We start from the raw sequence: 22,173 nt of genomic DNA, 5'->3' as shown, positions 1-22,173 counted from the left end.
CGGGGCGCAGCTGCTGGAGCTGCTCCGGCTGGCGCTATGCGCCCGAGGTGAGCAGGCTGGGCTGGGGCGAGGGTGGCCACGTGGGCGGGGGTCTCGGGCGGGGAAGGGGGGTTGGAGGCTTCAGCCTGGGGCGGGGTCTGGGCCTCCCCCGCGGAAACTTTGGGGGCGCGCGTGGGGAAATCCTGGCGCGGTCCCCCTACTAGGCTCTGGCGGGGGTGGGGGGGCTTCGTCCAGGCCAGACACTCAGGGGCAAAGGAGCCAAGAGTGGGCGGGTCTGTTTGTGAAGCCAGGGTGGCAGGGGACCCTCTCCCCTTGGGAACCTGCCCCTGAGATCCCCTCTCCCTTGGGTGGGGCTGGGGCTCCTTCAGGGCGTGTGGAGATCCCTGAGAAGCCCGGAGCGCAGTGGGAAAGACCCTGTCCCAAAACACTATGGGAAGGGGCTTCGCGAGACCCCTGCCCCAGGGCATCATGGGTCTGAAGGAAGGCGCCCAGAGAGGTAGCCCCAGAGCATAAGCTGAGGGGTTTAGAGAGAACCGCCTGTACGCCCCAGGAGCACCACCGGGAAGAACCCGGAGGACAGCGGGAAGGTATACAGAGATGTGAAGAGATGTGGTGGGCAGAGACTCTGCTCTAGGGAAGACCTCGGGGTCACCAGGCCACAGTGGTGGCCTCCAGTCCTTGGGGCTATCCCCCATTTAGGGTCTTCCCCCCGCCCGCTCTGTCTTTGGCCTCAGAGTCAGGGAGGAGCCCTAGATGGATGGCTGGGCCAGAGAAGGCAGCTGGTGCCTCCCGGATGTCACTTGGCTCCGTCTCTCTGGAGCTTCCTCCAACCCCAGGGCCCTTCCTAAAGGGCTCGGGGGTAGGTGCTGCTCTGTCTCTTCCCGGCCCACCTCCCTCCCTGAGCCCCCATTGCTTCCTCTGAGTTCCTGTGGGCACTGAGAGGCACAGCTGGCCAGATGGGGGGCCTTGGGTTTGATGAGTGAATGCCGGGGTCAGCTGGCGGCAGCTGTTCATGCGCCTCCCCAACCCCCAGTCCTCCTGACTGACAAGGAGGGGAGACAGCTGCCCCCCGACGAGGCACTGGATGAGGCCGTGCCCGAGTACCGGGCCCCGGGGAGGAAGAGTCTCCAGGAGATCCAGCAGCTGGACCCGGAGGATGAGAGCCTGGCCAAGTACAAGCGGGCACTGCTGGGGCCCCTGCCCGCCGCCGCCATGGGTATGCACGGCCCTGGGCCTGGAGGGGAGGGGCGAAGGGGGAGGGAGGGGATTCTGGTGACTTCCGGTTTTTCCTCAGACCCGAGCCTGCCCAACGTGCAGGTGACCAGGCTGACGCTGCTGTCTGAGCAGGCTCCGGGGCCCATCACCATGGACCTCACAGGTACTGCCCCCTTGGGGCTCGTGGGCAGGCTCTCTGCCATCACAGGATGTCATTCCCTAGCTGCACTTTCCCTAACAGGGGAGCTGGCTGCGCTGAAAAACCAGGTGTTTGTCCTGAAGGAGGGTGTTGATTACAGAGTGAAGATTACCTTCAAGGTGAGGGTAGCTGTCGTGGGGGACACCTGCCAGCACGAGGTCAGCCCCCGGAGGGGCCCTTAACACCCTCTGTCCCTCAGGTCAATAAGGAGATCGTCAGTGGCCTCAAGTGTCTGCATCACACCTACCGCCAGGGCCTGCGTGGTGAGGGCGGAGAGGAGGGGCTGGCCTGCCTGGGGGGCTGTGGGGAGGGACAGGCGGGGCAGAGGGTGGCCCCTGACAGCCTCCCCCTCCCCCAGTGGACAAGGCCGTGTACATGGTGGGCAGTTACGGCCCGAGTGCCCAGGAGTATGAATTTGTGACCCCAGTGGAGGAGGTCCCTCGAGGAGCGCTGGTGCGGGGAGCTTACGTGGTCACGTCCTTCTTCACGGACGACGACAGGACGGACCACCTGTCCTGGGAATGGGGCCTCCACATCTGCCAAGACTGGAAGAGCTGAACGCCTCCCACCCCAGGGGCTGCCCCCCACTTGGGGTCCCACTTTTCCCTGCCCCTCAGTCAGTGGTCACACCCCCCCACACACACCCTCTGCTCTCTGTCCTGGGACGCCCCCCTCCCCGGGCTGGCACTGTGCCCTGAACAGTCCTATTAAAGTCGCCTTGTCTCACAGTGCCCTGGGTGTTGCTTCTGTCAGCCTGCCCTCCCCTGGGGGGTGGGGGGGGCCTTGTGGCCTTATCTTCCTGGGACTAGGACTGGGTGCCACGTGGCAGCTGCTGCTTGGCCCCCAGCCCCCTTATCTGCCCCCTGCCTCGTGGGCCGGCACTGCCATGGACGGCCAGCTCCTGCCCGTGCTGCTGCTGCTGCTGCTTGGGGCCTCAGGCCCGCGGGGACAGGGCCCGGGGCTGGGGGGGCCCGAGGAAGAGCCCCCCGAGGAGGATGGGATCTTGGTGCTGAGCCAGCACACCCTGGGCCTGGCCCTGCGGAGGCACCGCGCTCTGCTGGTGCAGTTCTGTGAGTGCACCGGCCCGCGGGCTGGAGGACCCACAGGGGCCGGCTGGGGGGTTCAGCTCCCCACCCTGTGGATCCGGGGCTTGTGCACATGACAGGGCTTCCCCAGTGTGCTCCTGGGGCTCCATCCAAGGGCGTTGGAAGCAAAGCCCTGGGACTGAGCTGGGCGGGGCGGGGGCAGGGCGGGGGTGTCCAGCTGGAGCAGGGGAGGGAGATGCAGGTGCAGGGAAGGCCCGTGGTCATCAGCCATCTGTGAACTCTTACTGTAAGGGGCCGGAGAGCTTACAGGACTTGCTTACTCTCCTGTAGATTTTTACAAACTTTTACACACGGGAAAGCCATTCCTGGGTTGCGGGCGTCCCCAAGCAGACACAGGTGGCCAGAGTGCAGGCCTCAGGGAGCGGCAGCTGCAGGATGCTTCTCAAACATGCTGTCGGGATGGTGCTGGCCACCGCACCCCCGACATGGGGCCTTGAGGAGTCTGGCTCTGGTGCAGAGGCTCGGATGGGCCCCCGAAGAAGGGAGATGTGTGGACGGGAATGCTCCCTGCCAGACCTGACTGACCCCAAGGTCTTCAAGCTCTGGCTGGGCGGGGGCAGGGGCTAAGGCTGGGGCCGTGGAGGCCAGGGACGCTCATGACCCTATCCTCCAGATGCCCCATGGTGTGGGCACTGCAAGGCACTGGCCCCTGAATACAGCAAGGCCGCTGCCCTGCTGGCGGCAGAGTCCACCAAAGCCAGGCTGGCCAAGGTAGACGGGCCCGCCGAGATGGAGCTGACCAAGGAGTTTGCCGTGACGGAGTACCCCACGCTCAAGTTCTTCCGTGACGGGAACCGCACACACCCGGAAGAGTACACCGGTACGGGCGGCGGGCACCGGCGGGGTGGGCGGGTCTGGGCCCAGGCTGAGGGGACTCTTCGCAGGCCCCAGAGAGGCCGACGGCATCGCTGAGTGGCTGAGGCGGCGGGTGGGGCCCAGTGCCACCCGGCTGGAGGATGAAGAGGGTGCCCAAGCACTGATAGATGGCCGGGATGTCACGGTCATTGGCTTCTTCCAGGTGAGCTGGTGCCACTGGGGTCCAGGCCATGGGAGCAGGGCCTGTGGTGCCGGCTGACCTCAGAGGCTTGGGCTCCTTAGGACCTACAGGACGAGGACGTGGCTACCTTCCTGGCCCTGGCCCAGGACGCCCTGGACATGACCTTTGGCCTGACTGACCAGCCAAAGCTCTTTCAGAAGTTTGGCCTCACCAAGGACACCGTGGTCCTTTTCAAGAAGGTGGGTCCCAGGGCCAAGGTGGGTGTTGGAGGTTGGGGCTGCGGCTCCTGCTGACCTGCCCAGTGTTGTCCAGTTTGACGAGGGCCGGGCAGACTTCCCGGTGGACGAAGAGCTGGGCCTGGACCAGGGGGACCTGTCGCGCTTCCTCCTCACGCACAGCACGCACCTGGTCATGGAGTTCAACAGCCAGGTAAGCTGGGCTGTAGGAGCCGCTGCAGGGCTGGGGGCGTGGGCGCGGGCGTGGGAGCCAGCCCCCGCGAGCTCGGCCTGCCCTCGCAGACATCGCCTAAGATCTTTGCGGCCAGGATTCTCAACCACCTGCTGCTGTTCGTCAACCAGACGCTGGCCCCGCACCGGGAGCTGCTGGCGGGCTTTGGGGAGGCAGCTCCCCCGTTCCGGGGACAGGTACTGGCTGGGCCGGGGGGCGGGGTGGTAGGGAGGTGGGGCGCCCAGCACAGACTCCCTGCTGGCAGGTGCTGTTCGTGGTGGTGGACGTGGGTGCCGCCAACAACCACGTGCTGCAGTACTTCGGTCTGAAGGCCGAGGAGGCGCCCACCCTGCGATTCATCAACATCGAGACCACCAAGAAGTACGCGCCTGCAGACGGCGGGCCGGTCACCGCAGCCTCCGTCACCAGCTTCTGCCACGCCGTGCTCAGCGGCGAAGTCAAGGTCTGCTTCTGAGTTGTCCACCCAGGGAGTGGCGGGTGGGAGCAGCAGCTCTCGGGAGAGGTCCCGGTGACGCACCTGGCCCGGTTCCCCCCCAGCCCTATCTGCTGAGCCAGGAGGTCCCCGCCGACTGGGATCAGCGGCCGGTCAAGACCCTCGTGGGCAAGAATTTTGAGCAGGTGGCTTTCGATGAAACCAAGAACGTGTTTATCAAGTTTTGTGAGTGTAGAAGGCAATGGGTGGTGGGCCGTGGGCAGGTGGGGGACCCTGCCGGCTGTGCCAACGCCCTGCTGCCCTAGATGCCCCGTGGTGCACCCACTGCAAGGAGATGGCCGCGGCCTGGGAGGCACTGGCCGAGAAGTACAAGGACCACGAGGACATCATCATCGCCGAGCTGGACGCCACAGCCAATGAGCTGGAGGCTTTCCCTGTGCACGGCTTCCCTACCCTCAAGTACTTCCCAGCAGGGCCGGGTCGGAAGGTGCGGCGGGACCCCATCTTCCTAGGTCTGGGTCTTGGTCTGCGCCTTCCTCAGACGGGGGACCAGAGATGGGGCTGGGCCGGGGCACCGGGCGGGCGGGGCCCCGAGGGGGCGGGGCCCGGGCAGCGCGTGGGGGTGGGGCTAGCGCCCGGCTTGGAGGGTGGAGCCTACGTGGGGTGTGGGGTGTGGGGTCAGAGAGCCGGGTAGGGCTCAGAACCTGGTGTCCCTCCTTAGGTGATTGAATACGAAAGCACCAGAGACCTGGAGACCTTCTCCAAGTTCCTGGACAACGGGGGCAAGCTGCCCGCAGAGGAGCCCATAGCGCCCCTCCCGGTGGGTGTCTCTGTCCCAAGGTGCCCAGACCCTGGACAAGTCGGACGTGTGGCAGTGGGGTTGCCAGTGGCAGGGGTGATCCAAGGGTGCAGCTTCCAGCTGGGCCTCTGTGACCCTTTCCAGGAGACACCAGCCAACGCCAGCACGGAGCCCAGAGAGGAGCTGTAGCTGCCCTCCCGTCACCACCCGGCGCCCCCACATCAGTGCCCCGGGAGCTGGGCAGTAAATAAAGCGCTTCGGTCCCGGACTGTCTGTGTGGTTCCTGAGTACGACTGGCCGCCTGGCCCTTGGGGTTATTAGCCAAGTAGCCTCCTGGGCCCCGTTGTGTCTTGAATGGGGCCTAGCCCTTGCCCCCACCCCTTTTGGGTCGTCCCTGACTCAGATGTGGGCCTGGGAACCTACCCCTCTCCACAGTTCTGTCAGCGTGCCTCCACAGGACACCCAACACACAGACACACCCAACACACGTACACACCCAACGCACACACACGTGACCCTCAGAGGCCTGAAGGGAAGCGGGCTGAGGGTGCCAAGCCCCCCAGCCAGCCCCCAGCACAGAAGACAGGTGCACTCCACAGCCAGAGAAGATTCAAAAATCATTTTATTTCATTATTATCCAAGTACCTTTGAAAAGATAATTGTACAAGTCAGCGCATGAAAAATGGGCTGGGGCAGCCCCCCCACTGGCCCTGGCCTGAGAAATGTACATATTTACACGGGCCCTTAGAGGGGAGGGGCCCGGGACCCGCTGAGCCGAGCCGGCGCTCTGGGAAGGAGGGTGGAGGAGGGAGAGCGCGAGGGGCCCCATCGCCGGATCCACACAGTGGCAGGCAAGAGACGAGCTGTGTCGAAGGCACTCGGTGACATGTACAATCTACAGAAGCCCCACAGGGCCCCTGGCCCCCCAGGCCAGGCCCGGCCGGGGCAGGATGTGGCGGACAGGTCCCAGAGGGAGGAGCGGGGCCTGCGGTACGAGCGCCAGGGCGAGGAGCGGGTGGGTGTGCCCGCAGTGAGCAGCGGGGTGCCGCCGGAGAGGGGGTTCGCCGCGGCCCCACGGCGGGCTCCCCGCTCAGGCGGACCCTCTGCGTATCACTGAGGAGCGGACAGGGCACCCTCCCTGTCGGCTGCAGGATGGAGGCCCGTGGGACCACCCAGAGGGACGCAGACGGACCAGAGGCGGCCAGCTGCGGGGCAGGCAGCACCTGGCGCACACGTGAGGCGCACAGCCCAGCACGGCCCTCGGACGCTCCGCGTGGCCGCCCTCGTCCCCGCCTGACGCGGGCCCCCCGGGCGCAGAGGCCAGGCTTGCCCGTCAGTCCACCTTCTCCACCTTGCCAATGATCTTCTCCTCAAAGACAGGCAGGACGGCCTCGTCTTCCCCAACCTCCTCAAACACCACTCCGCAGTCAAACTCGTCGCTCACCTTCTTGAAGTAATACCTGGGGGCGGGGCGAGAGGCGCTGAGGCCCCACCCCGCTGGCCCGGCGGCCCCACCCTCCCGCGTGTGCACAGCAGGCCCTGCCGCCCTGGCACGCACGCGCACTGACCGGCCCCGCCCCCGCCCAGCCCCGCGGCTCTCACCTGTAGTGGCCCTTCTTGGTCAGCAACTCCTTGAACTGGCCCAGGGTGACCGCGCGGCCCCGCACCAGGGTCCTGTAGGGGATGGGCTCCCCGCAGAAGTAGTAGGCCACCACGATGCTGTCGCACGGCTGGGCGCCCCCACTGCCTGCCTTCCTCTGGGACTTCGTCCTGGAGGCAGAGGCGCGGGAGTGACGGCCGGGCTCGGGGTCCCACAGGGCACGCCCCACTGGGCCTCGGGCCCCCCGGGAGACACAGGGCAAGGACTAGAGGGTGGGCCTCGCCATACTCGGCACGTGGGCGAAGGCCCTGACACCCCTCGACTGGAGCGCCATGTCCGGCCCCCTGGGGGTCTCGCTCCATGTGGTGTCCCAACCCCAGGTTCCAGTCCTGCGCCAGGCCCACGGTCCCTCAGATACGCAGCGAGGACGCCAGCTCTCTCTCTCCCGCCTACCCACCTGCCCCACATCCAGACGGTGCCTCCGTTTGCCCACCACCCTCCTGCACCCACTGCATGGCCTCAGGCCTCACTGTGGCCTCAGCTGGCTGCGGGGGGAGGCGGCACCCCTACCCAGACCACATGAACGTGGGCAAACAAGCTTCTCAGAGCCAGAACCCACGTGGATCCCAGCACCTGGCTTCCTCAGACGCCCAGGCTACTGGAACCAACGCAGCCCCCGCCTCTAGGCTGGGCTACACCCCTTGTGCCCTAGGAAAAGCCTAGAGCCCTCGAGCTTCAGGAACATCTCAAGGCCAGCGGCTGGACAAAGAGCACTGTGCACGGATCTGGAAAAGGACCTGCCCCACGGCAGAGAGCTGGCCAGTCAGACTTGCAGAGAAGGGCATGAGGCCAGCACCGTTTCCTGCCCGGGACCATTCATCCTGACGGGTGCTGACCAGCTGCTCTGTGCTGCCGTCCAGCAGCTCTCAGCCCTGTGACTGCTCCAGAGCTGCCCAGGTGGACTCAGACACAGCCCCTGGCCCCTGCCAGTGGGGAGTGCGGCATCATGTCGGAGAGGTCACCTGAGCTCACGATGGGCTCTTCTCTCCCTGAGGACCCTCTCTCCCCGTGGTGCTCCTGGGCACACACCAGGCTATGTGGCCATCCACTGCTCAAGCCAGGCTCCTGGATGCCTGCTCTCCTTCCCTCAGTCCTGCAGCCTCACGTGGGGGGTGCTCTGGGGGTCCGTTCTCTACAGGAGGGAGGCAGGGTCCCTGCGTCTCCAGAAGCCCCCTTTAAGGGGTGAGCTGGTGGGGAGGCTGGGTCCCTCAGGCATCTGGCTGGACGTGACAAAGCACTGTCTGGAATGAGGTGGGGGACCCCGTTTCTGCTCTGTCTTGAGCCGAAGTGCAGGGACTGGGTGCCCAGCACTGTCTACACGTGGTCCCCAGCACCCACCCTGCCGCACGTGTGCCTGGGGAGCGAAGGCGCCGATGCCTTCCTGCATTCCACGTGAGAACAGAGCGAGGCCCAGTGCGCGCACAGCACCTGGACACAGCCATGCCGCCGGTACAGGTGCTTCTAGGCGGCCGAGCCAGGGGAACACAGCCAGTCACACACCAGGGAGCCCCAGGCCGGCTAGGAAGCTCGGGAAAGTAAAGGCGGGCGGGGGGCATGGGCCAGAGCAGAGGAGGCAGAGCAGAACTTCCTCTCTGGCCTGCTGGCCACGTGTCACATGAGGACGGCCCGCGTCTCCTTCCACGGAGACAGAAAGCTTGAGCCCAGGCCCGTCTCTTCCAGTGCGGCGCCCCAAATCCTGTCCTGGGAGCGGCGGCTCCACCGCGGGACCTGGCCCACGCGCAGTCTGGGTAAGCGGTACCGGGACCCGCGGGGGGCGCACGTACTCTGTCTCGGAGAGCTCCAAGTCCGACACGGCCGGCACCACGCTCAGCACAGGTGTGCACGCTGGCCTGACGCAGGAGCGCCCCCGCTGGATGACCTCCTGCACATACCTAGGGAACAACCACGTCAGTGAGCCGCAGGTGCTGGGGCAGGGCCTCCGCCAAGGCTCCGAGGTGACAGTGGGGCCACAGACCGGCAGACGGAGCAGGGGCCCCCGAGAGGGTCCGTCACCACCAAACACGGCTGCTACTGTGTGAGGCAGACAACACCAAACCACAGGACTGGAATATCAAGGGCTCCTTCGGGCTCAGTCAGGAGACAGACGCTGCTTCCGTTACTCAGAGTTCCCAGACTCCTCAGTGCACGACAGACAAGCCGGGACCACACTCGGGAGCCACCGATCTGCGGCGCTAGGGTCTTGTCACTTCCTCCACAATGAGAAGGGCCTTCTGGAGAGGGCCGGCCTCTGGCCTCCCCCGTGTGGCGCAGCTCTTCCTCGTCCGCGCTCCGACGCCGCTCCGTCCTCAGCAGCCGGGGAGGCCTGTCCCGGGGCCGGCTGCCCAGCAGCAGCTCTCCACACGGCTGTCCGCCCCAGGCGTGATGCTGTGCAGCCCTGACAGTGACTTCTCTTCTGCCAGCCTTGGGGAGGGTCACCCCACAAGGGGCTCGGGGAGCGCCCAGCACGCCACTGCTGCCTCGGGACCTTCACTCGTGTCTGTAGCCATTTACCAAAGGCCTACACGCCCTGGACCGACGACACGTGCAGGTGCCAACCACCGGCCAATACCCCATCAGGAGGCTCACAGCCCAAAACACGCATCCCCGACAGGCCTGTGTGGTGTGTCCGGCCAGCAAGGGCCCATGCAGGGCCCGCTGGGTGCTGGCAGGAAGACCAGACGCGAGCCCGGCACGGCCAGAGCATGGCAGGACCACGGTGCCACAAAGCCCCTGCAGAAGGTCCGTGCAGAGAGAGGACCTCCTACCCACGTGTCCCAGTGCCTTCTCAGATGGCCCCCCCCGCTCCCCGGTCTGCCTCCAGGTCACGTGCCCCGTCAGACCAAGAGTCATCCCCAGCACCAGCGCAGGCATCCTGTGCCAGGCTGGCTCCCTGGTTCTCTGCTGACAGGATCACAGGGTGTGGGATGGGCCATAAACGTGGTTACCTTCAATGACCAGGGGACACACTCAGACTTCAGGCTCTGCCCAATGAGACAGGCACGGACACCAGCCTCCCAAGAGCTGGACAGCCTCACACACACAGAGGCTGCTGGAAACGACAACCAGCGATCCCAGACTGGACAAGGGGCACTGGCAACATCTGAGGAGAATAGGGCCACTGTGTGACCATGCTTCCCAGGCCCCCGGTGGGAAATGCAGATTTCCAGGCCCCTCACAGAGACTCTGATCCGTCGGGGAAAAGTCACCTCAAGGCCCAGCTGAACGGGTAGGGAAATGACATTCTGGCCTCGAGAGAAGACCCGCTATCACAAAGGGTGCCCCCTGGGTTTGTTTGAGGCTGCATCAGCAGTGGGTCAGGCCTCTCTGGCCCCACTCAGCAAGGTGGCCCGCAGCAAGGGGGACTCTGGCGCTTGGGTTCCATCCAGGAGAAGACGTTTACATCTGCACGTACTTCAGCAATGCTGACCGTCCTACCTGCGGATGGCACCGTTTACGGCCCCCTTCCTGGGCTGCAGGCAGGGGCAGTTTGGAAATTTTAGGACCCCGTGCTGAGCTCAGCCTGACTGCAACCTCTAGCTGTTCCGTGCCGCGATGGGCGCTGCAGGCTTCCACCAAGAGACGGGACGAGTGTACGCTCACAGAATAGAGAGGGCTCCCTCTCTGGCCCCAGAAGGACAACGTAATGACCACACGCCCTCCCAGACCCTGGTTACAAAGCAGGGCCGCTCGCCATGCCCCTTCTCAGTGAAAAGAAGAAACCAGAACTGCCAGTGGGTGGCCAGCGCGGCTCTCTGCGGGGGCCTCAGGCCTGGGAAACCTCAGCCCAAAGCAGCGCCACGGCACCCGGAGCAGCCCCGGCAGGGGGCGTGGCCTGCTCTCCCTGCTGCCCCCGTACCTCTGCTTTGAGGGTAACTTGCTGGCTCTCTTCTCCTCCTCCTCCAGACGCCTGCGGGCCTCCTCCAGCTGGGTCAGTGGGTTGGGGGCCGGGTTGGGGGGCATGGTGGGGTCTTGAATGAAGAGATGGGAGGGCTGGACGGAGTTCCGGAGCTGAGCACTGACCCAAGGGTGCACGGCCCCAGGACGCTCGACAGACAAGGGCCTGGAGCTCTCGTGCGTCTGCTGCTTCTTGGCGCCGGAAGACCTTGGGAGCAAGAGAATAAGGCGTGGCATCATCTGAAACCCTGGCCACGGGCGGGTGCCCGGAACTGCGGCAGGGCCGGGGGCGACCAAGCACAGCACTGACCTCCCGTACCACACGACACACACGGTCCTTTGTGGCACACTTACTCTGTAATTTTTGAAAAATATTTATATGAGAGGCAGAGAGAGAGGGAGCGGCGGGAGGGGCAGAGAGAACCTCAAGCAGACCCCCCGCCAACTTCGGGGCTCGATCTCACGACCCCGAGACCATGATCTGAGCCACCCAGGCGCTCCTTTGGTAACGTATTTTTAATAACTTTATTGAAATATAAGTCCTATGCTACGTAGACTTTTTTTTTTTTTTAAAGATTTTATTTATTTATTCGACAGAGATAGAGACAGCCAGCGAGAGAGGGAACACAAGCAGGGGGAGTGGGAGAGGAAGAAGCAGGCTCCTAGCAGAGGAGCCTGATGTGGGGCTCGATCCCATAACGCCGGGATCACGCCCTGAGCCAAAGGCAGACGCTTAACCGCTGTGCCACCCAGGCGCCCCTACATGGACTTCTTTTAAAGAAAAGTTTTCAGTGTTTTTAAAGAACATTTTATACCAAAATAAATGCTTTGTGAAAAACCTGAAATATACAGAAAACTCAAAGACAAATATAAACAATCCAAAACACCATAATCTAGACATACCTACTCTCGTTATGTTGGCGTATTCGCTTCCCTGTTAAAATGCTTAACAGCCTAACCCTGAACGTGTAATTTTTTCTGACTTTTCCCTCAGTGCGACAGCAGCCCTGTGCCTCTGTTACTAAACCCAGGAAATGTGCAGTTATACGTCTGCTCAACCCCTGAACGAACTCCAGTGAAAACATCAGCCTCCTTTAGTCATGGCTGGAGCCCTTGGAAACGCGGGGTTGAGCGCAAGGAGCGAACCCCAAGAAGAGGGCCCCCGGGGAGTGGGTAGGTCAGTGCCCTTATGACCCGAGAACTGCCCAAGGCAAGACACCCCAGGGGAAGGTGAAGAGCCCACAACAAGACACAAGGAGACCTCCGCTCTGGGGCACAACGCCCACCCCCTCCCTGCACCCATCTGTACCCAACCTCCCCTCCCCAGCTTCCTCCCAAACCCCATCCCCTCCCATCTTTTCANCCACGTCCTCCCTAACCCTGCCCCATGCCCCCACCCCCACCCGCTTTACGGCAGAACAACAAAAGCAGAGGCACACGCCCCCCACCCCAGCTCTAGAGAGGCCAGAGGGACCTCGTGGGGTTACTGAAACACCATCATTTAAAATGGCCGGTCCTGACAGCTAGCTTCCAACCAGAGACTGCTTCCAGACATGCCTCTTACTCTCCAACCACAGAAACCCTCCATCTGCAGTAGGAGGAGCGGCCAGCACAGAGCCATTCCTTGCGAAACCCCAAGAAGAAAGAAAGAGAGAAAGCAACAATCCACCCCACCCCCACCAGAACAAGAGAGGAGCTCCGGAGAGACCCCTAACGCAGGCCAGGTTTTGTGACTGCTTGTTCCCAGGCCACGTGGAGACCAGACACGGGGACCCAGAGGGGGGCGGCGCCACCCCATCTCACCTACCCCCACCCCACATACTCCACCCTCCCCAACCAGGACCAAGATGGAAGGTCAGGGAAGCCCACCCGCCAACCGGTAGACCCACCAGCCCCAGGGCCCAGGCCGCTATTCTGCAAGTGACGTGACGCGTCTCCAGGCCAGGGCTGTGTCTGAGCCCCAGCCCCCGCTGGTCGCCCCACGATGGACGGACCCGTGTGGGGCAGCAAGGGCTTGTCTGGAGGCCTGGCTCCGCACCCTCCAGAGCAGCCTCTGGCCGTGTGGGGGCAATACGTAGCTCAGACGGCCGGGGACGACCAGCTGCAAGCACAGCCGGCTTCTCCTGCGGGCTCTGTCTGGAGTGACGGGCAGGTACCGGCCTAACTTCCCCAGTAACTTAGGTCACTGTCACGTGGAGGCATCACCACCCCAGAAATAACCGTGTGAGAGCAGCCGTGTGATAGCGGGACCCCGCCCTGGCGGGTGGGGCGCAGCAAGAGGAGCTCACACGGAGGCGCGGTGACCGGAGACCGCTCTCAGCAGCGGGCGTCCCCGCCCAGGACGCTGGCGCCTCTTACCCGTGGCCGGCCTTGCGGTGCCGGCTGATCTCCTCCCCCTCCATGATCCACTGCAGGATCTTACCCGTGGCCGGCCTTGCGGTGCCGGCTGATCTCCTTCTCCCCCTCCATGATCCACTGCAGGATCTTTTGGTTCTTCTCCGTGTCCTCCGACGGGCCTGGCACCTCAGTGCCAGCATTCTTCCCCGACTCGGTCTTCTTGGCATTTCTTCTAGAGGCAGTGCCAGCCTTCCCGCTGCAAGAGCAAGAGCGGGGAGTCGGCTGCTGACATGACCCGGCCGGACACTGGGCAGCTCCGACAAAGTTGTGTCCTCGTGGGCCCTGCCTCCATGCTGGGAGGCTGTCGGGGTCTGTCTGGTGGGACGTGAAGGAAGGTGTCCAGGCGGCACCAGCATCCGTCCTTCACCCACCTGGTGGTGGCAGCCCCAGGACCCAGTCACTCCTCGCCCAGACGCCTCCCTCTGAAACAGGTGGGTCTTTACCGAAGCACCTCCCAGGCTGGAGCCCTGGGCGGTCAGCACCCCCAGGCAGGGCCCAACACCCACGCCGGGCACCTGGACCCTGCAGCGGACTATGGTTCAACGACTTTGATTCTTTAAGATTATTGTTCTGGAGATCTGAGCAAGAGCTGGTGCGAACTAGTGCCCGCACGCACAAGTCGGGAGGAGCAGAGGTAAAGGGACAGAGGGAGGGAGAGAAGCAGACGTCCCACCAAGTGCGGTGGCACCCACAGGGGCCCCATCTCATGACCCTGAGATCACAACCTGAGCCGAAGCTAAGAGTCAGACACTCAACCGGCTGAGCCGCCCGGCCCCCTGCGGCTGAACGACTTCTCAAGGGGAATCGTAGCCGACAAAACCAGAACAGAACCAGGGGAGACGCAGCGTCTCATGTGACCTTCCCCCTGGGGAAGACACACGTGGTCCCTGCTGACACAGGATCAGAGACAAAGGAACCACAGCCCCCATCCCAAAGCAAGCCTCAGGCTGTCAGACACTCACCTGTAGGCCAGGCTGTCGCTGGCATTGGGGGCGGCACCCGCGCTCTCCGAGTGGCTGCGGGGCTTGGCCGCGTGGCCGTGCAGCTCCGGGCCCCAGGCGAAGCTGCCCTGCACCCGGCGGGCAGCCTCAGCATCGGCCTGCTCCTTGGGCCTGGCAGCACTGTGGTGACCGTGGTGGTGGCCGTGCCTGTGGAGGTGCAGGCCAGCCGTGTCCAGCTTCGCCCCCGACTTGGGTGCGTGCTTACCATGCCCAGAGGGCACGCCCCCCAGCACCCCCACGATCTTGGGCACGTGCGCACTGTCGGGGGAACGGTGGCCGGGCCCCGGTGACTGACAGCCAGGCGTCCTCATGACCCGCTGCACGTGCTCATCCAGGATGCTCTCGGGGTTCTCCTCGTGCGCGTCCCGCAGCGCCATGCAGCCCACGTCTGCATAGCGGGGTGGGAAGTGGTGCCAGGCGGGGGCCAAAGGCAGCTTATGACTGGCCCCGGGGGGGCCGGAGGGCAGGTCACCATCCTCGCCTTCTTCCTCCTGCAGGACAAGGCCGCGAGTCAGCTCCTGGCACTGGCCGTGTCACAGAAGCCTCACACTTGGGGTCACAAAGACATAAGCCTGGCAGCACCGCCCCGGGGTGTCAGGAGCCCTGAGCCCAGGATGAAGTGGGGCAGATGGGGCACCGGAGGCACCGCTGGTTTGACCCCAGGATGACGGGAGGGCTCCCCGTCCCCACCCGGCCGCAAGCGCACCCGCGAACGCGCACGTGGCCACCACGCACCAGCACTTCAACAGTCACCACGCCAGCCTAAGTCCTGCTCACGGAGAAGCTTTCTTTCACATTTCCCAATAAAGACACTTTTACCTTTTCAGCTGATTTTCCTATTCCCCAATCTTCAAAAAAATTTTTACGTATTTAAGCCATCTCTACCCCCAGTGTGGGGCTCGAACCCACAGCCGCGAGACCAAGAGTTGTACGCTCCTCTGGCTGAGCCAGCCGAGGACCCCTCCTATTCCTCAATTTTATAGCCATTTTTCCATTGTATTTTCAAAGGGAATACTCCCCTTGCACACAAGAGCTCCCGTTTTCTGCTTAATTATCTTGCTATGTGTTTCTTGGTAAATTCTCACATTGAACTAGCTGATTTTCATTTGTCCAACAGCCCGCAGAACCACACCTATAAACATCGCATCAGTCTGAGTCCAAAAGATCCATCTCGTGTTGATTTTCTCAACTCACTGAATCGTGCAAACCAGAATAATGTTGAGTAAATTTGGTAATAACCAAAAAGAACGGGGTAGCTACCCCTACACTCTACGACAAACAAATCTCAAAAACTTTGCCACAAAACTTTCCACTTCATGGGAAGGTATCTACATGTCACTAGCACAGCAGTCAGCAGCAGACAGGACAGTCCTGCTCAGGGTGCAGGTGTCGCACAGGAGGACAGAGGGATGGGCACGTGGATGGGTGGATGGTGAGTATGCCCCTCACGGGCACAGACTGGGACCCTGGGCTCCTGCACCCCACCCCATGTCTCCCGCCGCCTTGCCCTCCCCAGGGCACTGAAAGTGACTCCCAAAGGCAGCAGTGAGCAAGGGGGCCTCTCTCAATCCCCAGGGGCTGGGGCTGGCAGACGCTGAGATCCAGTCTGTCTCAGTGTCTCTGCATACGGAGGAAATCAATTCTAGGGTTTTGAAATGTTACAGGCTTAACTGAATTGTCTAGCTAATAGTTTTCACTTTCTTCTTTGTTCTTATTTTCCAAATTTCACAATAAAACAAGTTATTTTTCAAAGATTCATTAATTTATTTGAGAGAGAGTGAGCGCGCACGCGCACCGCGAAGAGGCAGAGGGAGAGAATCTTGAAGCAGGCTCGCCGCTCAGTGCAAAGCCTGCCATGGGGCTCGATCCTATAACCCTGAGATCGTGACCTCAGCTAAAACCAAGAGGCAGACGCTTAACTGACTGAGCCACCCAGGCGCCCCAATAAAAATAAGTTATTTAAAAACGTGTAGCTGTTCTTCCTAAAAAGACAAATTTATGGTACATTTATACAGGCTACAAAATCACCCGAGACAGGGAATCTCACGTCCGCGTGGACTCCCCGTACGCAGGTAATTAAATTTCGTTTTCTCCTGGGTTTCTGTGTTTAAATACACAGGACGACAGATGAGATGGCGCGGCCCGCGGTGGGGCTGTGGGCCGCCCCGAGAACCGCGGGGCACCTGCGGGAACAACGCGGCGGCAGCAGCAGAGCCCGGCATCACCGCCAGAGGCCACGGCAGGCCCCGCACAGGGCCGCGCACCTGAGCTGACGCCACATGCCTGCCCGTTAGCTCCGGAACCGACAGGCCAGAAACACAAGGGGCTGTGGGTGTGAACACGTTCTGTGAGGTCACGGGGCACCGTGTCGTCCTTGGGGCCAGGTGCTGCCCCTCTATGAGGGCCCCTGCTGGATCCAAGCACACCCGCTCCGGACCGGCCAGGGCTGCCCCGGAGAACAGGAGACTCCGACTGAGCCGTGAGAACGGTGCGCGGAGTACCCACAGCTAAGCTGCCTCTCAAACGTGCCCCACGAACGCGGACCTGCCAGGACCACGGGCACACAGAGCCGCTGAGCCCAGATGGGAAACCTGACACACGGACGAAAGCTGACGGACCTTCCTCTCTGAAGGGTCACGAAACGTCACGTTCTTTTATTTCACGAGCGTATTTGTTCTGAGGGTGGCTGACTGAGGCTAGCGGAGGGGAGAGGCAGAGTCACTGTGCCAGCTGTGTCACCTGCTACATCCTTCCCGCGACTCTGCTCCTGACAGTCCCTCCCGTCACTCACTAAGGCCTCCGTGCTGGAAGCCAGCAGTCAGCACACGCAGACCCTCGGGCCGGCACCTGCGCTGCGGCTCCCCGGTCACGACGAGGGCAAGGACGGGACGCTGGCAACACTCATGCACGTGTCCCTGCATTGGTCCTTAGACACAGACTCCCTCTCAGAGAGCACCGCCGTCAGGCCGATCGCCTCAGTGACCGCACCTGCCTTCCTGGTACCCGCCACGAATCCCAGGTTCCGACACGCTACTTGAAATCTGAAACACGGGGGCGGAGGGGAGGCCCCTTGTTTCAAAGCTGGGTGTCACATGAGGGAGCTCCAGAAGCCCGGTCGGCAGCTGCAGGGCACAGCCGTGTGCACGGAACCGCCAAGTGTGACCGTGGGCCGTGGACCGGGCCCACCCTCAGGGCAGCATCTCCAGCCTTCGAGTGCACACGACCCACCTGAGAAAGCGTGCAAAGTGGAGGACAGCAGGCCCCTCCTGAGGGTCTGACAAGAGTCTGGGGAGGGCTCAGGTGTGTACTGTAAATATGAACGTCAGGCAGAGAAATAACTCCTTTAAGCACCATCACGTTTAGTTTCAGGTACTGGGCATAAAATATTGAGAAAAGAACAGATGACACCCACTTAGTGGTGACCATTTCTTCTTTTTTCTTTTTCTTAAACTCTACCCTCAACATGGGTCTCGAACTCACGACTCTGGGATCAAGAGTCACACGCTCCTCTGACCGAGCCAGCAGGGCGCCCCCAGTGGCGGCCACTCGTAATGTCCGCAGGGAAGTCCCACATGTTAAGAGAAAAGCAAAGGCCTGACTCCAGGGACTCAGGGCCCACAGCTCCAGGAGGACAGGCGGCAGTGGCCTCGAGGATCGACAACCGCGTAAGGTGTGGGGAGCCTGGGAGGGCCTCACTCGAGGAGCTTGCCTGTTATCAGCGTCTCAGCACAGAAGCCCCTGAACGCGTGTGGAAGGGAATCTCGCAGGACGACACGCAGGGACGACAAAGGCAGAGTCTCTTTGACAGTTATAGGCAGAAAAGTACTAAAGCAAATAAATCAGAAATCACACGAAACTTCCTATTCAGCACTCTGTCAAGTAAGGCCACAGGTCAGAAAACAAGATACACAGAAGTCTACGCCCGAACCTAAAGCCTTTCTGCATTCTGAGATGACAAGTCGGAGCCACCAGCCTTTCCCGCCAAGGACAGGATCCACTCTGCACGTGCACGTGGCGCGGGACCGGGCCCGTGTCCACGACAGGCCTCCATCGACCAGCACTCGGGGAAAAGCTCAGTTCCACGCGCCGAGGGGGCCTAGAGAACATGAGATGGGGCCAGCAAGGCAGATGGGAGGACCGGCCCTGAGAGCCTGCAGCAGCGAGGAGAGGGGAGCGCGGACAGGGACTGGCTGCAAGGAGAGGCCAGGCCAGTCTGCATGCATGTCGAGTGCCACGAGTGCCCTCCAGGAGCTGAGTCTATGCTGTTCCAGTGTAGCCACCACCTGGGGGCGACAGCTGGGCATGGTCTCAGCCCACCTCTCAACTGTCTTCCCACAAGGTGGAAAAGGAACCCCAGCCTGCACAGGGCCAAGAAGTACAGGCTGCTCCAGGCCTTGGCTTGGAGGGCCCCCCGCCATGGGCACCTCCTCTTCCAGAGAGAGTGATGTCTGGGCATGCGCCGGGGTGGGGGGCGGTGTTCAGAGGAGCAGGTGTCACAGGAGAGCAGCCAGACACCAGGACAGGGTCAGCATGCTGGGAGACCCTAGAGGGAGCTCCTTGGGGCCCGGAGCTGTCCTCAACTCCACCGCACTGTACTAAGATAATTCAGAAACGGAGACATTGTATGGCCTTCCTCAGAAGGGGCCCACTCACCATCCGGACGCGTTTCAGCCGCTCCTCCAGCTTCTCCTCGGCCTCCCGTGTCCGCTGAATGGCCTCCAGGCGGTGGATGAGCTCCGCGGCGAACTTCTGGGGCTCCACACGGATCTCCTTTGGCATTCGGTAAGTGCGCTACAAGGAGACACTGCCCATTAGCTAGCCACCCCCATGCCAAGATGGCCCGCAAGCGCTTGCTGTGTGACAAGCAGCAGCCTGTGAAACCTGCATCTTATCTTGAAGCAAGTGTTTGCGTTTTCTCCCTTTCGCTTGGTGTCAACTCCCTCACTGCCCCCTTTTCTTGTTGGACTAAAGCTGTCCTTCACCCAGAGCTGACCTGGGAGGGGGAACAGAGCTCTGGCAACATTTCAGCCTCATGAGCAGAGAACGGGAGGCTTGGAGCAGGCAGGAGCCGGGTTAGGTCTGGGTCAGCTCGGGGTTAGGTCATTACAGAGCGGCTGGCAGGGCCCCACTAGTAGGAGGTTCTGGTGTCCTAAGCCCAGGTGTGCCCTTCGCCTCGGCCCCCCAGCCCACCCCAGAGAAGTGCCTCTAACACGACTGGCCAGGCCAATCCCCAGTGAGGCCTGGCAACAGGGAAGGGAGGGCTGCAAAGACCACGCAAGAGGGAGGGGCTGAGCCCGCAGGACCGTCCTGTGCAGCAGGGGACAGCCGCCCCTGGCGTGTAGGTGCAGCAGCTCAGGACAGGAGACACAAAACTCAGGACTCAGGAAAGTATCACGGGAAATAGAAGGACCTTCCTTTTCAGAAGACACAACTCCGCAGTGCCGTTTACAGGAATACACGATACACTATTTCTGGGGTGTGACCTTACCTTGAAATAATTTCAAATCAAAGAAGTTGTACGAATAGCACAAACAACTCCCGTCCACCCTTCACCCAGATTCCCTAACCGCTGCTATCTGCCGATTACTGTCATTCCCTCCCAAAGACAGACCCATAAGCACACACGTGCACACGTGCACACACAGACACACACGCACTTTTTTGACCGTCCAGTGGTGCCTAACGCCGGACAGGAGTTTGTCCTGGAGGCGAGGAGGCCAGACCCAAGGGCAACCGGGGGTGTGCAGAGTTCCCAGAAGAGCCTGGGCGGTTGTGACGGCCAAGAGGCTGAGGCTCTGAAGGCATCTTCGAGGACAGGACACTCACACAGACAAGTGAGGCCCAGAGGCCAGTGGGGTCGGGCGGGAGTGCTGGTTTCTCTGGGTACCGCGCCGAGCACAGAATGCCGGGACCCAAACGGGACTGAGAGCTGAAGGCCAGAGGTCCAGATGGCGAGAGCTTCACGGTCCTGCTACACGCAGGCCACGGGCAGAGTGAATAGCACCACCAAGACGGAACCACGTGCACGTGGAGTGACTCCGGCGAGAGGACATGTGGGAGGCTTGGCTCCGTGGCAGATACACACCCCCGAGCCCGTGTGCTCTGAAAGAGCCTCTAGGCTGCACAGTTATGCTTCTGAAAGTAGCAAACTGCCCAAGTTACAAATCCCAGGTCCGGACACGAACCACCTCCCAGCCACGGAGGAACAGGGGTCACAAAGGGAAAAGTTGCAGTCATTAAACCTGGGGACTTTGGGGCGTGAAAACGGCCCCTCCCGCAGCCACAAGGAGCAGACACGGCACACCTGCAGGGTCAGGGCTGGCACCTGTATGACCCCGGCGCAGCCCGCGACGCACAGCCCCTCAGCCTGGCCCCAGGAGCCCTTGCAAGTCCACGCAGCACAGCAGGGTGAGGGCACGAGGGGCAGCTGTGGGCCGCGGAACCTGCGCCCGCCTCTGCCCACCTGTGAGTCTCTGGCCCAACGACCAAACGAACACGCGCGGGCTCCCGGACCAGGCCGGAGTCACCCGCCGGGGAGACACACCTCAATCGTGGCTCTCCACAACCTCTGAGAAGACGGCGCCATCGTTTCCTGGTGTGTTAGGTAAGAAATGTCACCCTTCAAACTAAACGTCAGTTATCTGACCAGGAAAAATGGCTTTGTGCAGAAAAGCAAAGAAATGCAATTGAGAACAAGCAATCGATGGCAAAAATCATAGACTCCTCCCACAAACAAAGGAAAAGAGGTGATTTTATGGAGAAGGGAAGGAGGTTGGGAGGGCCTGCTGTGGATGCAAGTCCGCTGGGGAGAAGCAAGCGTCCAGGGCGATGGCGCTTCTCCTTGGCCGAGGTGCCTGCGTGGCGGGTGGTGTGGCAGATACGGAGCACACCCGCCCTGTAACTGCGGACCCTTCCCGCTTCCCGCTCACAGGGCTCGGCCGCGTCTGCACTTGACTGTTCCTAACGCCGGGCGCAAGAGCTCCCCCTCCTGGCCACCCGAGTCCACGTGGGCGACGTGTCTCCTCATTAGTTTCCACAGGAGTCCACCAGGCCCAAGGCCAATGCAGCACGCACTCTCTTCCCCGGGAACTCCCGCCACGGTCACCAAACAACGTGCTGCTGTCTGCCCTGACCCTGCACGCCCAGGCGGGGACTCGAGGCTGCGTCCAGTGCTCCCACGCACGGCGCCCACTGCAGGGGGCCAAGACACCCAGGCAGAGCCCCTGCCCCTGCGGCCCCCACCCCCACCAGGCCCCTCTGCTGAACCATCAAATAAGAGTTGGGGCCGGGGCCCCACAGAGGCCCAGAAGCTCCCCACACCGCAGATAAGCACGTAATCAAGAGCTGCTTCTCCCACTGGACCAGAGACAAAGCCCAGCCGGGTGAGGAGGCCGCTGACCTCTGGCTCCCTGTCTGCACTAACCGCCTGGCCATGCCCAGTCCACTCCAGCCATGGTCTGTTCCCGTCAATGAGTGAAAAGCTCCAAGACCAGGGCTCGTTAAACCTTCCCCAGAAGGCAACCACAGCTCGAGGTCACCCGCTTTTCTCAAGAACACACCAGACCTCCTGCTTTCGCTGGATGGTTCCCCAGGGCCAGCCTACCCTGTAGGGCTTGGGCAACTGACGCAGGAAGCCTGTGAGCCCACAGCACTGTCCACACCGCACAGTAAGGCCAGGCTCTCGCTGCCATGCCACTGACTTTCTCGGCTCTATCTTCATGCTGACTTGCCTAGGATCTTTCAGGACCTGAGGACTCCTCGCTTTCCTCGATTCTGGAACATTACCCCAAGGACACCTCTCACTCTTGACTCTTCCTGATTCTCTTCATGCCACATTCTGAGAAGTCTTTCCAGGTCTGTACTGTTTATTTTGAGGGGTGCCTGAGTGGCTCAGTCTGTTAAACATCTGACTTCAGCTCAGGTCATGATCCTGGGGTCCTGGGATTGAACCCTGTGTGTCGGGCTCCCTGCTCAGCAGGCAGTGAGCTTCTCCCTCTCTCTCTG

General features: G+C 62.1%; 3 protein-coding genes across 4 annotated transcripts in view; 2 read left to right on the top strand and 1 right to left on the bottom strand.

The window, feature by feature from the left end:
- Nucleotides 1-4: 4 nt before the first annotated feature.
- On the top strand, nt 5-2,145 carry ARHGDIG (Rho GDP dissociation inhibitor gamma; the record flags this gene model as incomplete). The annotated part of the gene is made up of 6 exons (XM_034669603.1): nt 5-47; nt 1,034-1,216; nt 1,295-1,378; nt 1,457-1,533; nt 1,614-1,677; nt 1,773-2,145. Coding segments are annotated over 6 exons (651 nt in total), but the record flags the coding sequence as incomplete, so codon positions are not given.
- A 134-nt stretch (nt 2,146-2,279) lies between these two features.
- Nucleotides 2,280-5,485, top strand: PDIA2 (protein disulfide isomerase family A member 2). Its single transcript, XM_002920158.3, has 11 exons — nt 2,280-2,484; nt 3,134-3,340; nt 3,405-3,538; nt 3,619-3,756; nt 3,830-3,946; nt 4,036-4,161; nt 4,230-4,427; nt 4,523-4,643; nt 4,724-4,905; nt 5,140-5,238; nt 5,362-5,485. The coding sequence occupies exons 1-11, from the start codon at nt 2,301-2,303 to the stop codon at nt 5,404-5,406; spliced, it is 1,551 nt and encodes a 516-aa protein (XP_002920204.1). The 5' UTR covers nt 2,280-2,300; the 3' UTR covers nt 5,407-5,485.
- Nucleotides 5,486-5,821: 336 nt separating this feature from the next.
- The window catches only part of AXIN1 (axin 1), a 56,629-nt gene continuing 40,277 nt past the window's right edge, over nt 5,822-22,173 (bottom strand). The window contains exons 5-11 of one of the 2 annotated variants that reach the window (XM_034670734.1): nt 18,823-18,960; nt 14,131-14,660; nt 13,194-13,364; nt 10,734-10,979; nt 8,662-8,769; nt 6,820-6,987; nt 5,822-6,677 (exon numbers count right to left, since the gene is read on the bottom strand). In XM_034670734.1, coding sequence (XP_034526625.1) covers nt 6,551-6,677; nt 6,820-6,987; nt 8,662-8,769; nt 10,734-10,979; nt 13,194-13,364; nt 14,131-14,660; nt 18,823-18,960 — 1,488 coding nt within the window. In that variant the 3' untranslated portion in view covers nt 5,822-6,550. The remainder of the gene's footprint in view (nt 6,678-6,819; nt 6,988-8,661; nt 8,770-10,733; nt 10,980-13,193; nt 13,365-14,130; nt 14,661-18,822; nt 18,961-22,173) is intronic. The other variant, XM_034670735.1, reaches the window with a different exon arrangement.

This window comes from Ailuropoda melanoleuca, chromosome 10 (assembly GCF_002007445.2).
Source record: "Ailuropoda melanoleuca isolate Jingjing chromosome 10, ASM200744v2, whole genome shotgun sequence".
In the NCBI taxonomy this organism is placed as follows: domain Eukaryota; kingdom Metazoa; phylum Chordata; class Mammalia; order Carnivora; family Ursidae; genus Ailuropoda; species Ailuropoda melanoleuca.
The sequence above is the reverse complement of the archived record's forward strand: the minus strand, read 5'-3'. Positions and strand labels throughout refer to the sequence as shown.